This window comes from Cetorhinus maximus, chromosome 15 (assembly GCF_964194155.1).
Source record: "Cetorhinus maximus chromosome 15, sCetMax3.hap1.1, whole genome shotgun sequence".
NCBI lineage: Eukaryota > Metazoa > Chordata > Chondrichthyes > Lamniformes > Cetorhinidae > Cetorhinus > Cetorhinus maximus.
The window spans coordinates 58,948,983-58,967,613 of NC_135893.1; the positions used below are offsets into that span (position 1 = coordinate 58,948,983).

General features: G+C 41.8%; 1 protein-coding gene across 2 annotated transcripts in view; it reads right to left on the bottom strand.

Annotated features, from left to right (window-relative positions):
• The window catches only part of LOC144690717 (protein kinase C beta type), a 277,204-nt gene that overhangs the window by 3,474 nt on the left and 255,099 nt on the right, over nucleotides 1-18,631 (bottom strand). The window contains exons 16-17 of one of the 2 annotated variants that reach the window (XM_078558488.1): nucleotides 14,025-14,165; nucleotides 8,958-9,957 (exon numbers count right to left, since the gene is read on the bottom strand). In XM_078558488.1, coding sequence (XP_078414614.1) covers nucleotides 9,799-9,957; nucleotides 14,025-14,165 — 300 coding nt within the window. In that variant the 3' untranslated portion in view covers nucleotides 8,958-9,798. Of the gene's footprint in view, nucleotides 1-8,957; nucleotides 9,958-14,024; nucleotides 14,166-18,631 lie in introns of those variants that run through there. The other variant, XM_078558489.1, reaches the window with a different exon arrangement.

Genomic DNA, 18,631 nt, shown 5'->3' on the forward strand with positions numbered 1-18,631 from the left:
ACGTGAACGTAACATTTCAGACTGCAATCGATTGGGTGTTCGTGAGTGTTTATGGGACTAGCAAATGTGCTGAGGACTGGGGCAGTGGGTCTGTCCAGGATCTGGCAGATACTGGGTAATGGGTCTACCTGAGAGCCAACACTGGTATAATGTGGTTGGCTGAAAGCTGGCACTGAGATAGTGTGATTGACTGGGAGCCAACACTGAGTAATGCGACTTCCTGGGAGCAGATACTGGGTAATATGTCTGGGAGCAACACTGGGGAGCAGGGTGTGTCTGGAAGCAGATACTGGGTAATATATCTGGGAGCGACACCAAGGCACAGGGCTGGGAGCAGATACTGGGTAATAGGATAGTCTGGGAGCTGGCATTGGAGTATATGACTGGCTGGGAGCAGACACTACTGCAATGTGACTGTCCGGAAGGCTGTGCTGGGATAATGCAACTGTCTGGGAGCAGATACTGGGTAATTGGACTGTCTTGGGGCAGACACAGATAATGGGACTGTGAGGGACAAGACACAGGGTAATCGAACTGTCTTGGAGCAGACACTGGGGAAATGCAATGGTAACAGACCAGGAATGCCCTCAAAACTGCTTGCACTCTGTGACAAAAATAAACCTTCACAAACTTTTCAATAGGTTGTCATGGAGATATCTTTGGCAATTTTAATGGTTCTGTTATCAAGAATCACACAATATCACTGACTCATCCCCAGATTCTATAGGTTGATGAACCAGATAAACTCCCCCTACATCATATGAACATAGGAAATATGAGGCGTAGGCCATTCAGCCCCTCGAGCCTGTTCCGCCATTCAACTAGGTCATGGCTGATCTTCTACCTCAAGATCATTTTCCCCGCACTCTCTCCTTATCCTTTCATATCTTTAATCTCATCAACCTTATATCTGGAATCCATTCACCTACACCCCTCACTGACCAACATTTGCTTTATCTGACAGGATGGATGCAGTAGCATTGGGAAACATATATTCTCAGAAAAGGAATATTCCAATGTAAATGATTTAATAAGGGAGGGACTAATCTGATTTCAGGTGATGCAAGATCAAATGCTTGTCCTACTCCTGCCCAGAAACACTTTAAATTATTCACTTACCTGTGCTGCTGTATTTCCTGCCCTAAGTGCAGCTCTTGGTGTGACCCATTCTGTGGCTCTGCTTGAAGAGCTGGTGGAATAAGGGTCATAACAGGCACTGTACCTTGTTTTTAGAGGCACAGGCCATCTCAAAATTAATGGACCCTAACACAGATACAACCCCCTAATAAACACAGACTAGAGAGCCCCCTTCCCCCAAAAAGACAGGAATCCTCAAAAAATGACAAGTGAGAGAACCCCCAAAAAAAACACAGAACTGATGCTTCTAACAAATAATCACCAAAGACCCCATGAAAAACAGATAGGAATTCCCAATAACGATGTGCAAGCGAATTCCAATAAGCATAGACTCACCTCACAAATAAAGGTCAGGCACCTATTAAAAACAAATTAGACACAGCAAGTATGGCCACTTGGGAAAACAGCAAGGTTCCACAGCACTATATTATCAGCATCCACCTTTGTGAGAACCCTGAAGATTCCCATACCCACTTCACCCCTGGTCGGTCATCAATAAACAAAGACCTGACATAGTCTAATAAAACAGACCCTAATAAAGAGAGACCACAGACATCGTGTATTTGAGTGATACATGAACAAATATCTGCCACGGATGTATGACAAACACAGACTGGAGCCTACAATTCAAACAGACTTGAGCCCCTAATTAATGCAAATTAGCCACAATAAATAGAGATTTTTTAAAAATTACAATTAACATATACCAGAATATGCCAGTGAAGGGAGACCAGAGCCTCCAAAAAAAAAGCAGTGCATTCAAAAGATAACCACAGCCATGAGTAGATAAACCCAACTATATATCCATATCCTCAATGGATAAAGACCAGAGACTCCAAAAATAGACAAACCTGGGACCACCCAATAAACACAGATCAAAACCCCTAATAAATAGACACCAGAGCTTCCAACAAACTCCCAAACAAACAAATGAGCATGATACCTAAAGTTGCGGATTACAATAAGTCCTCAATAAACACAGACCACAATTAATAAAAGCAGCTCAAGGATTTCAATACATACAATACAGAAACACTTGCAAACACAGAGCAGAGTCTACAATAGTTACAGGCTAGAAAGATCCCCTCAGCAACACAGACTAGATGCCTCCAATAACATGGACCAAAATTCCCCAGGAGAAACAAACCAAATTATTGGAGGTTCTTGCTCATTCAAAATTATTGGAGGTTCTGTTTTGTGCTAATTGTTGGCCTGTAAAAGAAATCCCCAATAATCACTTACTAATTTCAAAAACATGAATATGAGCTTTCCAACAAACACGGACAAACAAAAGGGAACTCCCCATCAAACAATGTCCCAGTAACTAACTGACCAGAGAGAGCCACCATTAAACCAGGACTGGAGATCCCAAAAATATGAAACAAAGAACCTCCAAATTAACACATATTATAATGTCTAAATAACACAGAACAGATCCACAAGCAATGAACAAGAGGATGTCCTATAATAGATCTCAGCCCCCCAAAAAAATCACATACCAGATAGACTCAAAATAAAAACTGGAAAGACTTTGATTAAATAAAAACCAGGGATAGTACTAGAAGATACAGATCCGAAATCATCGGATAAACACAAACTAATAACCACCCATAAATACAGACCAAAGCAAGAAATCCAGACCAATACCATGAAGATACCAATACAGAGAACAGCAAACCAAGAAACACAAACCAGAGACCCCAATATACTCAGATCAGAGACCCCAAAATATACAGACCAGAGACTCAAACTATAAAGCCTAAAGACTCCAGATAAAGAGATAACAGACATCAACAGATACACACCAGGCACCACAAGAAATACCGACCAGAGACTCAAACTATAAAGACTGAAAATTCCACTTACAAAGTCAAAGGATATCAACAGATACAGATCAGACACCAAAAGAAATATAAATATGAGACACCAAGGCATTCAGACCAGAGACAAGATATACATACCTGAGATCTCAGCACCTGCAGATCAAATACCCCAAGATATACAGACCAGAGATCTCAACATATGCTGACAAAGGACTCCAAGATATAGAGCCTTCTCATTTCAACATAGGATAGGGACTGCAGGATATACACACCAGAGACTCTAGATATAAAGAGAGAGATCCCAAGAGATATAGATCAAAGATGTCAATATATACAGACCATAAACCCAAGATATAAAGAACAGATCTCAAGATATACAGATCAAAAACATCAACATATACAGATCAGAGATTCCAGGAAATATAGATCAGAGAACACAACATATATAGACTAGACATCCCAAAACATACAAATAAAAGCCTCGATATCCAGACCAGACAGTCTAAGATATATCACTAGACCTCAAGATATATAGGTTGGAGAAATTAACACGTACAGACCCCTAGAATTACAAAAATCTCACTATATACAGACTAAAATCCCCGAGATATAAAAACCAGAGACCCAAAGTAATACACTCCAGAACCACCAAGATGTACAGACTAAAGACCTTCAAGAAATTCAGACAAGACACCCCAAGAAATACAGAACAAAGACCACAAGATATACAGAACAGAGATCCCTAGTTACACAGTGCTGAGACTCCAACAAATAAAGATTTCAGACCTTAACAAATACAGTTGAGGGATCCATTAAAATATAGACTACACATCTTAACATATATAGACCACAAACCTCAACATAAAGAGATCTGACACCACAAGATATACAGACCAGAGACCCAAAAATATACAGAAACATCAAGGTACACAGACCAGAGACCCCAAAGACATATAGATCGGAGAAACTAACATATGCAGACTACAAAAACCCAAGGTATACAGACGAAAGTTCCCAAGATGTACACACCAGAAATCTTAACATATACATACCAGAAATCTCCATATATACAGGCTAGACAACCCAACATACACAGTCCAGACATCCCAAGAAATACAGGTGAGAGACACTAAGATATGGATACCTGAGATCTCAACATGTAAAGATCAAAGACCCCAATGAATACAAACCAGAGATCTCAACATACACAGACCAGAGATCTGAACATGTACAGACTAGATACCCCAAGAAATAGACTCTGGAGACACCTGGATATATAAACTAGACACCAAGAGATACTTACCTGAGATAATGTACAGAGACCCAAAGATATACACACCAGAGGCAACTAGAGATACATACCTGTGATATGCAGACCAGAGGCAACTAGAGATACATACCTGTGACATACAGACCAGAGGCAACTAGAGATACATACCTGTGATATACAGGCCAGAGACAAATAGAGATACATACCTGTGATCTCAACATATACAGACCAAAGACTCCAAGATATCCAGACCCGAGAATTCAACATATACAGATCACAAACCCTAAGATGACCATGATATATAAAGACCAGAGACATCAAGATATATAGATTAAAAGCCTTAAGAAATGCAGACCAGACAGCTCAAGATATACCACCAGACCTCAAGATACACAGATGAGACACAAGGACATATACAGACCAGGGGCCCCAAGATATACAGACAAGAGATCTCAACATATACACCAGTGACCCCCAGAGAGACAGGCCTGGCCCTCCAAGATACACAGGCCTGAAACTCCATGACCTACAAACAAGACACTGCCAGATATGCTGGTCCGATATTTCAACATATACAGACCACAAAAAATACAGACCAGGGATCTCAACATGTACAGTCACACACCCCAAGATATATGGACCAAATATCTGAACATAAACAGACCAGGGATCTCTACATATATAGATTGCAAGACCCAACATATACTGACCAAAGATATCAACATATACAGACCAGAGACCCCAAGGTAATGACTAAAACATATACTGTCAAGGCCCCCCAAGGTACAGAGACCACAACATATACAGTCGAGACCCCCCCAAGGTACAGAGAGCACAATATATACAGACCAGAGACAACAACATATACAGACCAGAGACCCCAAAATATATAGAGGGGAGACCTCAACATATAGAGTCACCAAAATATATGTACCAGTGACCTCAACATTTAAAAACCAGAAATCCCACAATGTACAGACCACAGATCTCAACATATACATATCAGTGACCTCAGGATATACAGACAAAAATCTCTCAATGTATACAGACCATAGTTCTGAAGAAATACGGACTAAAGACCACAATATATAGAGACCAGAGATTCCAAGATATCCAGACTGGAAATCTCAACATATACAGATCAGAAACTGCAAGAAATACAGACAAGAGACATCACAAAGTACAGACCAGACACATTAAGAAATGCTGACCAGAGACCTCAAGAATTACAGACCAGGGATCTGAACATACACAGATTAGATCTGAACATATACAAACCAGAGGCCACAGCATATACAGACCAGAGACATCAGCATATACAGATCAGAGACCTGAACATGTACAGACCAGAAACTCCATTTCCAAAAACGTAGACTGGAGCAGGTGTTCCTCTGCAGTATCCACTGTAAGAAGGGGCAAGCATTCACTGTATGCTGGAGTAAAAGGGGCATTGATGCATTGCTTCCTAAGGAGAGACAGTTATTTACTGCATGCTTGGTATCATGGTGCACCACCTCTTCTCATACTCTTAGAGACGACACTGGTAAACATGTGGGATAAAAGGGAGCATATAACAATTCAAAATGAGTAAGGGGGTATTATTTTAGGTAGGATGATATTCATGCAATTCATGCTGGGTTCCACATGGCATTTGTTTCTTGGGAGGGGAGATAATTATGCATTGCATGCTGAGTAAGGAATGCCATTTGTTCTGTGCATTCTGGATAGCAAGAGGTATTCCTAGAGTGCATGCTGGGCAGATAAGGATATTAAACACAGAATAATACATGCTTTGTCATGAAAAATGATTTATACTGTTGACATTGACTAACAGTATATCCTAAGGGGAGACTGTCAAATCAGTGCAGATCAGGTAACATGATACCCTTGGCACCATTTGCACTGAGTAACAATGCAGACTAAATAATAAGAATTAATACTGTACACACTTGAGAAACAGGAAATGGCCCATAATGTGCAAATAGTAACAATGCAAACTGAGTACAGGAAACGGATAATAATGTACATATGGTGTAACAAGAAATGGTTAATATTGCATAAACAAAATAACAGGGAAAATTGTGATAATATACACATAATAATGAGGCAAACTGAATGGGAAAGGATTAATACTATATACAGGAAAAAATATCCTATGTACTGAATAACAATACAAGCCAAGTAACAGAAAAATAATGTACGAGTAGCATGAAATGATTGATAAAAATACCACAGTGAGCAACACTGTGAATAGGTTTCAGAAAATAATATTGTACAAATCAGTCACAAGAAATGATTAATAATGTACATAGAGTAACAATGCAGTGCAACACAAAATAATACGGTACATGAGTACAAGAAAAAATTAATGTACATACTAATAATGCAAACTGAGTAACAGGATGCAATTGTTACTGCATATACTGAGTAAGGGATGGTGTTACATCAGGGTGAGGTTGCATTGTTACATTTGTGTTGTATTTGTTAAAGTCTGTTGTATCAGTGAGCTCAGCTGAGGGTGCGATAAGTTATTAAGGATGTTTACATCAATGTTATGTTAGTGTCAATATATTTTATATTTGAGTGATATAATGTATCAGTGAGGGATGGTGTTATATAATGAAGGGTACAGTCTATCAATGACAGGTTGCTATCAATGTGGATGTGTTACATCAGTATGAAGGTCTGTTACATCAATTAAGGAGTGTGTCATATATTCACTAGAATGTTGTGAACGGCTTTGAAAGAGTAAATAGTGACAGATTGTGATGAATTAGTAACAAAGGCATAGATAATGGTCATCACTACAAGAATGAGGCGGAAGTTTGAAGAAACCTTTTCACAGAGAATGCTATTAGAGCATGGATTGATTTACCACAAGAGACTATTGAGGGGGAATTCGATATGTATTTGAAAAGGAAGAGGATAATGGAAAGGACAGGGAAATGAAATTAGAGTAAATAGCCCTGGTTGAAGAACTTGTATTGGTACAGGTGGGATCCCTGATTCCTTCAGTGTTGTAAATTCTGTGATGCTATGTGATATTTTGCATTATATATATTAAGTTTCATACACTTTTATACTGCATGTGTACACAGATGAATGACTCTGCCTGAAAATTATCACGGACCAGAAAGGACCCCTCAGTTAAAGCATCTCCACTGAGCCTAAGCTGCATTAGGCATTGTTCTTTTGTGAGGTCCTGGCAGTTATGCCCATTGAGTAGATCCACCATCTGGAGTAGTTCTATAAGCTGTGCATCTTCTGCGCCTGGACTCCGTCATCACTGTCACTTCAATGTCCTACAGTGCCCATGGTATGAGGATGAAAGCCCATTGAACTATTCACTGCTCCGTTCCAACTCTGGACTCTAGCCCTTTCTTCAGAAAGCCAACCTACAGGTCTTATTGAGAGTAGGGAACTGCATAATTATCCCGACCTGAGCTAAGGTGCATGAGTTTAAGAGAAAAGGACTTTATCTTGAACAATCACACTATTCCTGGGAGCAAGGCCTGAAGTGGAGAATCAGAAGGAAATATGTTGTTCTTGATAGCTCTCTACCTTTCATGTTATTCACTTAACTCTACCTCTCCATACTAAGCTCTACCCTTTCCTATCACACTCGGCTGAGTTCTACCTCTTCATCCATCTCTGCCACTCTTCCTCTCTCTTTATCACTCTTCCCTTCCATTTCTATCCTTCTTTATTGTGCTGTATCCCTCCCTATCTCCACACTTAATCCTTTCTGCAGTATTGTCTACTCCTTTCTATCACTAGTCTACCATTTTCTCGCCTGGTTAATCTTTACCGACAGCATGATGGAACCCAAATTATTTGAGACTGGGGGAGGGACGGGAGTAAAAACGTTATTAAAATACCGACACATCACGATGATGGTTCTCCAGCTACTCCTTTAGTAGAATATTGGCATGCACTGGAAACCAGAAACCAATGTTAACAGTGCACGCCAGGTAAGGGGTGCCATTTGTTTTGTATATTCTAGTTAGCCAGAGGTATTCCAAGCAACGGAGAACTCAACAGGTCAGCAGAGTCAGTTTTGCCAGGTGACTAACATGCGCTTTATTCGCTGCGATCAGCCGTTTTGTTTATTCCACGTGAATTGTTTTTGTGAGCATGGGAAGTGTGTTCATGAGTGACTCGGCCGGAAAATCTACTCCTAACCACCATTTCTACTTCAGAAAAATGACGACTTAATGTACAGCAGGGTAAGGATTACTTTGTGATTGCAGAGAGCTGATATCTAATCAGTGAGGTAAGGGTGACCGAGAGATACGTGGAATGCTGCTGCCATGGTACTTGAATGCCTACATTTTCTCCCAGGAATATTACTTCCTCGGATGGTTGATGCATTTTGTAATTTTTAACGGGACGTTGGGGGGCGGGTAGTGGCAGATTAAAGTGGAGTAACTGTTTAAGAGACTGAAACCAGTATGTCAATGAGGTGACCTGTTTGGGGCTGATATGACTCGGAGCTTCTGGTAAGCAGTCAGCGTCAGTTTTAGACAGATTTAATTAATTTACTTCCTGGGCAAGCACTGTGGTAAAGCAAACATCCGAACAGAAAAATAGAAGCGGCTGTAAAACAGGTGACTAAAGTGATGCTGAGCTTTTTTTTCATTTGGGTGCGATTTTCTTTATTATATATCAATACTGGAAAAATATTTGGCACATCAACTGCAGGCGTTGTTAGCAACATACTACAAAACAACGGTCATGCATCACTTTATTTCTTTTTAAAATTTCTTGCAAGGTTTCATTATCACTTTAAAACATGCTGGCGCCCTCCTGAAGGATTCACCAACAGCCAACCAATATCATTGAACCCAAAGGGAGGAGGTTACTGTTTCACACTAGCATGGAAAAAGGAGACAGTCACGATCACTTCTAAAACTAAAGCAGCATTCACAAACACTAGTTTCGATTCAAACAACACGTCAGGCGCCAGGGGTTACATCATATGGGAAATAAAACATTTAAAAAGGAGTTGGTTTAACACATTTTAGAATAGCTGAGATTGACATTCTAAACCTGTTGACGAAGATTTTCCTGGTTCGTATTTTGCACACGGGCCACAGACAGATTTCGCTAGAAACACCGACCACAGGAAACTTTCACGGGCACACTGGCGATGTCACGGGAGCTCTCACTCTGCAGTACCAATGAGGGGTCTGTTTTGCGACGAGGAGAGCGACAGGAAAGTCACTGGGTTGAGGCAGTTAATTAAACTATAGAACAGCTTTTGGCAATCAGGCAGCAAATAATTTTGCAAAGCATCTTCATTATAGACTTAATATAAAGGGAAGCACCTGCAATATGAACTGTTCAGCAGCACCGGTCACAGCCGCTGTGTGCACTCTGTGTCTCGTTGTGTGATGAGGTTATGGATGAAATACAGCATTCCCAACACGCTTTGAGAGATTTGCAAAGCAAACATCACGGAACAGTGAACAGCCTCTGAACATGCTGCACAACCCAGAACAAGGGCCCCTATTCTGAAGAGGACAGCTGACCCCCCTCTCCTTTCCCCCCATTCCTCCCCAGGCGCCTTTAACATGTGACTTCAGGCTTTAGAAACTCCGTGTTAATAAAGGAGAAGCCCTCGAACTCTGCCTGGTCAATATTCATGATGACCTCTTGGTCAGGTGGAGTTAAGACTGGCGGATGACGGGTGAAAAATCGGTCGAAGTTCTCGGCGTTGCGCCCGCACTGTGGGAGGAGAAAGAAAAAGGATGATGCGATGGAGTGGGATTTAAAAACGGGTTAGCTCTGTAAAATAAAACAAACCAAACCTCGGAGGGTGTTAATGCAATGGATACAGGTGTAATCGATTTATAACACGATGGAAGCCAGTGTCCAGTGGCGTACCACAGGGATCTGTGCTCGGTCCCCTATTATTTGTCACTTATATAAACGACATAGATGACTATGTGGGGAGTAGGATTAGTAAATTTGCGGATGACACAAAGATTGGCCAGGTGGTTAACAGTGAGGTTGAGTGTCTTGGGCTACAGGAAGATATAGACGGGATGGTCAAATGGGCAGATAAGTGGCAGATGGAATTTAACCCTGAAAAGTGTGAGGTGATACACTTTGGAAGGAGTAATTTGACAAGGAAATATTCAATGAATGGCATGACACTAGAAAGTACTGAGGAACAAAGGGACATTGGCGTGTGTGTCCATGGATTTCTGAAGGCAGAGGGGCATGTTAGTGGTGAGGGGCAGGAGGTTTAGGGCGGATGAGGAAAAGCTTTTTTACCCAGAGGTGGTGACAGTCTGGAATGCGCTGCCTGGGAGGGTGGTGGAGGCGGATTGCCTCACATCCTTTAAAAAGTACCTGGATGAGCACTTGGCACGTCATCACATTCATGGCTATGGGCCAAGTGCTGGTATATGGGATTAGGTAGGTAGGTCAGGTGTTTCTCATGTGTCAGTGCAGACTCAATGGGCCGAAGGGCCTCTTCTGCACTGTTATTCCGTGATTCACTCTGCTCCGCAGTTACCAAACTGAGCAGTTAACGTTTTATTTTGAACATAGGCTGTTCAGCCCCTCGAGACTGTTCGGTCACTCAACTCCATTTGCCAAACTCCATTCACCTGGAGCTCTGACTGGTTCTGGGTGGGTTCAGTGTCATGGACACTTGGTGCGCCGGTCTAGTGACCATTCTTCCTGTAAGGGGGAGGCAGTCAATATTCATATAACTTTGCGGTATGGAACTTACCACTCAGCAGTTCTGGTGAAAAGTAATTGACCTGAAACTCTCTCTCTCACACATCACAGAACGTTATCAGCCCAGGAGACGGCCATTCAGCCCATCGTGTCTGCACCGGCTCTCCAAACCAGTATTATGACCTGCCTTTCCCCCTGTACCCCCACTCATTGTTTCTATTCAAATAATCATCTGCTTGACCTGAGGATTTCCAGCATTTTCTGGTTTTATTTCAGTAGTTGAAGACTTGTGGCATGAAGTGGGCATGGGAAAGAACAGTAAGGCGGAGATTAAGTTCCCAGGGAATGAATTGGGTCGAGCCTTCACCAGGATTGTGCTGCTCTTCTGGGACAACCAATGGACTTTCTGGAGGTAATATCTAGGCAAAGCAGAGTTGATCAACTCTAGGAGGGAGTTGAGTCTTGCATAAAGAGGAGGCAAGATCAACTGACGATTCATAGTGGATGGGGATGTGGGACTGAGAAGGCATGTTGTTGGAAAACAGTGGAGAGGAGGAAAATGGAATAATGGAAGACAGAGGCTCAGGTAGATGGGAGATGACCTGAGCAAAAATAGCAGATAGAAATATCAGGTGACCAAACCTGCAATGGTAATCAATATATATGTTCAATCAGGTATGAGACAAGAGCCCAATTTATGCAGACAAATTAAAAAACACTTGTATCTCATTCTGCCAGATATATTTCTTAAACATATCCCTCATATACGTACATCCTTCATATAAATCTTTCACCTTTCACTTCTTTCATCTCTCAAAAGAGTACAAAAGCAAGCAAGTTATATTACACCTGCATAAAACACTGATTCGGCCTCAGCTGGAATATTGCATCCAGTTCTGGGCACCACGCTTTCAGAAGGATGTGGAGGCATTAGAGAGAGTGCAGAAAAGATTCACAAGAATGGTTCCAGGGATGAGGAACTTCAATTACATAAGTAGATTGGAGAAGTTGTTTCCTCTGGAGGAGAAGTTGAGAGGAGATTTGATAGAAGTGTTCAAAATCTTGACGGGTCTGGACAGAGTAGATAGGGAGAAACTGTTCCCATTGGTGGAAGAATCAAGAACCAGAGGACACAGATATAAGGTAATTGGCAAAAGAAGCAATGGAGACAAGAGGAAAAACCTTTGCACACAGAGTGGTTAAGATCTGGAATGCACTGCCTTACAGTGAGGTGGAGACAAGTTCATTTGAGGCATTCAAGAGGGAATTGGATTATTATCTGAAAAGGAAGAATGTGCACTGCTCTGGGGAGGTGGGAGTGGCTCTAGGTGAATTGTTCTTGCAGAGAGCCAGCACAAACATGACAGGTCAAATGGCCTCCTTCTGTCCTGTAACCATTCTATGATTCTACATAAACTATTTACCCCTCATGTACTTCTCCTTCCAGAGATTACTTAGCATGAATTTTTCATAAAATATTTGTTTAAATTGCTGTTTTCCCTCAGCCCAGCTACTTGTCTCTCTGATTCATCTAACCCATCTTGATCCTGCTCTCCATAGCCCAACACACTCCTGCTCCCCTCTTGCTCCATTGAACCCAACCACTCTAACTCCCTATTTCTCCCTTGTAACCTAACCACTTACACCTCTGAACCCACGTAATTGCAGTTTCCTTACTTTTCTCTAACTGAGCCATTCCCACCCTCTTGCTTCCATCTTCCACTTGCTCCTCTCTAACCCACTTACCTATCTCCATCATACTCCTCTTTAACCCAATCACTCCTCTCTAATCCATTCACCCAACTCCCTCGCACTCCTCTTTAATCCAATCACTCCCATTTCCCACTTGGTCCTCCTTAACCCAGTCATGCCCACCTCCCAATTGCTCCTCTCTAGTCCAGTCACATTGATCTCCCTCATGTCTCTCTCTAACTCAGCTGCTCCCATCTCCCTTGTGCTCCTCACTAGCCAAACTGCTTCCATGTCCTGATACCTAGACGCTCCCACTTTCCTCCTGTTATCCTCTAAACCACTTTCGACTCTGTCTGCTCTCTTTCAACCGAATCATAACAACCAAGGCAGGGAGACACATACACGCACACAGAAACAGACAGACATAACTGGTAGAGATACTGATACAGCTCTAAATTTTCCAAGTGTATGTTGATGACAAATGTTTTAAATTTTCTTTGAACACTTTTGTTTATTAGGTATAAAAATATTGGTGATGGGGAAAAATGGCTGAGAATGGGTCAGGTGGTTGGAGATGAGAGGTCATGTGATTGAATATCTCTATTAAAGTTGGCAACCCTAATACATGCATTTATACACAACATAACCAGAGAGGCTGACTCAGGGAGACAGAATCTCAGTGATACCAGTTCTCAGTTTAATATTCTGAGTGCTGGGCTGATGTTACCCATTGTGCTGGAGTGTTTTCAATGAGGGCAATGAGAATTAATATAAAACTGCAGATTATATCTCACTGTGAACCTATGGTAAACACTCTGTTGAACATCCCAAAATCACGCTGAAATGCCTGTCAGATTTCAACCCATTTAGTGATTCCCTTCTACTGAACAATCAGATTTTCTTTAGAACATTCAGGAACTCTCCACTCCCGAAAAATCGCAAACTATTTTAAACATACTTTGTAACTTTATATTTGTAAGACAATCGCACTGGTGTGTTAAGGCCTGAAATAGAAACCTTGTCCTCACAGGAGGAGTCTGCAATCACAAGTTGCAAACTCGGGTTCCCAATGACCTTCAAAGCTTCAATGTCTAAGCTGATGGGATTCAAGGAAATCACAAGGCACCACAATCGGGTCTCAAATTCCATAAAATAACAAATACTAGAAAGCCAGGTTTTCCTTATGGGCCCACTTTCAGTCTGCACTGGGCGTATGTTTGTCAGGGAGTCTACATAGGGTAAATGGTTATCGGGAATAGTAATGTGAGATAGCATTACCTGACAGGCAAGGAGTTGCTATTCCACTCTGTTTCCTCTGTCTCTGCCCCTACAAGTTAGGACTCAACTGTTCAATGTTTGCAGCATCATCTCCTGGGACAGTGGCTAGGGAGGGGCAGCTAAATACAACTTACCGCCTTTGGTTTGAACGGAGGCTGAATCTCCATGCGTTCCAATTTTTCCCAATCAATCCATCGGAAAAAGGCATGTTCCTTGATGTCTCGCTCACCCTCAGGCGCGCACCCCAGACGTTTGGCTGGATGCTTTGTTAAAAGCTGTGACCAGAAAGTACATCACAAAATAAACACAGATGATGAAGTCAGCCTTCCCACTCATCTTAGCTCATCCATAATGAGGAAAACTTACATTAACAAACATGTCATCTAACTATCTTGAATGACAGCGCTTCACCTCCATTACTCAAACTGAAAACCACTTCAGTTATTCTTCAGTTTGTGTACGAAGAAATGAAATGGTGCCCAAATTGTCCTTATACTGGTTTTAAATGATGCCCCCTGCTGCATGGCCTTGTCATTCTTTGTCAGCTAACTTTTGGCTGAGACATTAAACTGAAGCCCCATCTGCCCTCTCAGGGGGACGTCAAAGATCCCATAGCATTATTTTGAAAAGCAGGGGACTTCTCCCTGGAGTCTTGACCAAAATTTATTCCTCAGCCAATACCACTAAAAAAAAACAAATTATCTGGTCATTATCATATTGCCTTTTTTGGGAGCTTGCTGTGTACAAATTGGCTGCCACATTTCCTACTTTACAACTGTGGCTATGCTTAAAGTAATTTTTTGGCTGTGAAGCACTTTAGGACATCTTAGGAGCTGGAATAGGCCATTTAGCCCCTTGAGCTTGTTCTGCCATTGGATGAGATTATGACTGATCTGCAACTCAATCCATATACCCACCTTTATACCATATCTTTAATACCGTTGGATAACAAAAAACTTTCAATCTAATTTTTAAAATTAACAAGTGATCTAGCATCAATTTCCATTTTCAAAAGTGTGTTCCAAACTATTAGCCCCCTTTGCGTGAGGAAGTGTTTCCTAATTTCACTCTGGAACGGTCTGGCCCTGATTTTTTTGACATGTCACCTAGTCCTAGACACTCCAATCAGCAGAAATAGTTTTTTCCCCCCAATCCACCCTATCTGCTCCTCTAAATATCTTGAAAACTTTGATCAAATCACCCTCCATCTTCTAAATTCCAAGGAATACAACCCTAGTTTGTTTACTTTCTCCTTGTAGCTAAACCCTTGGAGTGCAGGTATCATTCTAGTAGATCTACTCTGCAATGCCTCCAAGGCCAATATATCCTTCCTAATGTACGGTTCCCAGAATAGCTCACAGCCCTCCAAAAAAGTGTGGCCGAACCAGGACTTTGTACACCTGAAACATGACTTCTGCCCCCTTGTATTCTATTAGCTAGTTATAAAGGCCAGTATTCCATTAGCCTTTTTAATTATTTCATATATCAGTTTATGACTTAATAATGAACCGTGTACATGGACCTCCAAGTCTCTTTAGACATCCACAGCTTCTAACTTTTCACCATTTAAAAAGTACCTTGTTCTGCCTGTTTTAGAACCAAAGTGGATGACCTCATGTTTGCAACATTGAAATTCATTTACCACAGTTTTGCACACTCACTTAATCTATCAATGCCTCTGTAATTTTATGCTTTCATCTACACTGTTTACAATTCCCCCATCTTTGTGTCATCAGCAAATTTGGATACATGGCTTTCTATCCCATCTAAGTCATTAATGAATACAGTGAATAGCTGAGGATTTATCACAGATTCTGGCAGGACACCACTAGTCACATCCTGCAATTACAGTTACTGCTTATTATCTCTATTCTCTGTCTCATTCCACTGAAGAATTTCTTAACCAGGTCATTAATTTTCCTTCAATTCCATCAGATTCAACCTTAGCTAACAATCTCTTATGAGGGACTTTGTCAAATGCCTTCTGGAAGCTCAATAATATAACAGCCATAGACATTCCCCTATCCGCCCTTTACTCACCTCCTCAAAAAGTTCAATCAGATTCCTTAGGCATCATTTACATTTGTAAGTGTAAGAAAGTGCTGGCTTTCTCTGATCAGCTGAAACTTTTCAAGGCGTACAGTCACTATATTCTTAATCATAGACTCTAGCAATTTCCTGACAACAGATGTTAGGCTAACTGGCCTGAAGGAACACGGATCCCTAGAGCAGGAGGAAGATCAGGGCGAGGCCGTAGGCTAGAGGAGATAGAAATAGAAAGTAATATATAAACTGGTCTATAATTCCTTGATTTCCCCTTTCACCTTTCTTAAATAGCAGAGTGACATGTGCAATTTTCCAATCTAAAGGAACATTTCCTGAGTTGAGAGAACTTTGGGAAGATTATAATTAGAGCATTTGCAATGTTCTCACCTACTTCTTTTAAAACCCTCGGATGGAAACCATCTGGTCCTGGGGGTTTGTCTTTCTTTAGTGCCATTAACTTTTTCCATTAGTTATGTTGCTTACATAATTATTGTTCAGTCCCTGTCCCTGTTTCAATAATCGGTTCCATGGAATGTCTGGCATGGAGATTGTAAATACTGACACAAAGTAATTAGTCAACATATCTGCCATTTCCTTATTTTCATTGACATCATCATTAAGGCTATCCTCCTCCTCTACCAATTTCCCATAGACCTTATAACCTGCTACAGTTAGGTTGTAGTGCTGTCCATCTTGTAGCCATGTCTCCATAGTTCTTAGTACTCTCCAAACAGGTCCTCTTGCCTACTCTGCCCTATGTTGTTGGTCCCAATACAGACCACAACAACTGGATATTCCCCTTGCTCTCCAATATTCTCTTCAGCTGGTACAATATGTCCCTCATTCTGGCACCAGGTAGGCAACAAAGCATGCGAGACTCTTGATCCTATCTAAGGGTTCTATTTGTCCCCTATGTTCCTAAGTACTGAATATTTCACAACTTCTACATTAAGGCTCCCCCCACCCCCCTGCTCCAATGTCTCATGGTCAGCATTCTCACCATCCTTCTGACAGTCTTTATTCTTATGCTCACAAGTAGCAAGTACATTGTTGCTGTTGAATAGGATCAATTCCTGTGTTTCCTCGGTCTCCAACTCACCTGGGTTCCTCTTAATCTATACACTGTTGGTCACACCAACCTTATTCTGAACCTGTGCCTCTCTACAAGTTGTGACAGAGTCTGGAGCAAATTGTTCAAATACTGCTCCCCCTCTCTTGTGCATTGGAGTATCTCAAACTCACATTCCAACTCATTGATGCTGAGCTAGAGAGATTCAAGACCGAGTCATCCATTGCAGATATGTTCACTCAGGACAGTCTTGCCATTTGCAAACCCCCACACATTGCAGTCAACACACGTTATTTATTATATGCATATCTAGTTTTTAGCTTGTTGTAATTGTTTTGCTACGCATTAACTTTAACTAAGCAGCGGTCAAAATTTTAAATATTTACTGCGTCAAATTGCAAGTATTGGAAGTAAAAGAAAAGTATCTCTTTCTCCCTCTGCAGCAAATTTCTACTTACAACAAATTCCAACTCTACATTGTCACAAAAACATGCTTTATGTCAAATAATGATTTTTAATCCACTGTCTGGAAACCCAAATTAACTTCTTAAAAAGAGATTAAAGGTGACTTGAGCGCACAACCAAAGATGGCTACCCAATTTGCCTCACTGTATCTTCCACATTCCAATCCATTTAGATGGAGACACCATATCTGCAAAGACCCATCAAGATCAATGAGTGAACCACATATCCTCTCCCCATTGGCAAGGCATCAAGGCAATCACCTGAGTATTCAACTGGTGGAGTTTTTACTTAGAGTTGGTGTTCTTGGTGTACCTTTGTCCCTTCCGACATGGTGTGCTTGGCCAGTTCCCTGGGCAGCAGCAGGCACACGGCAGTCTGGATCTCCCAGGAGCTGATGGTGCTGCGTTTGTTGTAATGGGCCGGGCGGGGAGCCTCACCCGCGATGCGCTCGAAAATATCATTCACCAACAAGTTCACGATGCTCATGACCTTGGAGGAGATGCCGGTGTCGGGGTGAACCTGCTGCATCACTTTGTAGATGTAGATGGAGTAACTCTCCTTCCTCAACCTTTGCCACTTCTTGCTGCCCTTTGCTGACGGTTTCTTTAAGGCTTTCTTGGCTCCCTTCTTGGGAGCTGGTTTCTTCTCATCAACCATCTTCATTTTCCATTAAATTGCTTGGACAATGCTAGCTGAGAGGGGGTTTCCCAGACATGAACTGATTAGGTTACAAGAGGGAATATAGTAGTAACAGCCATGTTTGAATCGCTGGATAATGGTCACATGACAGGCTTCTACTTTCTTGGCATTAAGAGGGCAAGCAGCTGAGATGCTGACAAGTGAAGACCTGAATGGGGTCCCTTCCCCTCTCTTATCTTGCAAGCTTCCAAAATCCTGTTTGCTGACCGCGACCACCCAGGGATGACCCGAATGAAGCCAGAGACTTCTTGAAGTAAATCCTCCTGAACTATTGTCTCCAGAGGGACAGCCAAAACAACCAGCTACATCTATAAGCTGCATCCACAAGGGAACCAGCAGGTCCACCAGAATCATCCTGAAGACAGCCAAGAGAGAGAGAGTGTGTGCGCATGCACACGTGATGGTTTGTGGAGGGGGGGGGGGGGGGGGGGTAGTGCACATGCCTGTGCGTGCGCACATGTA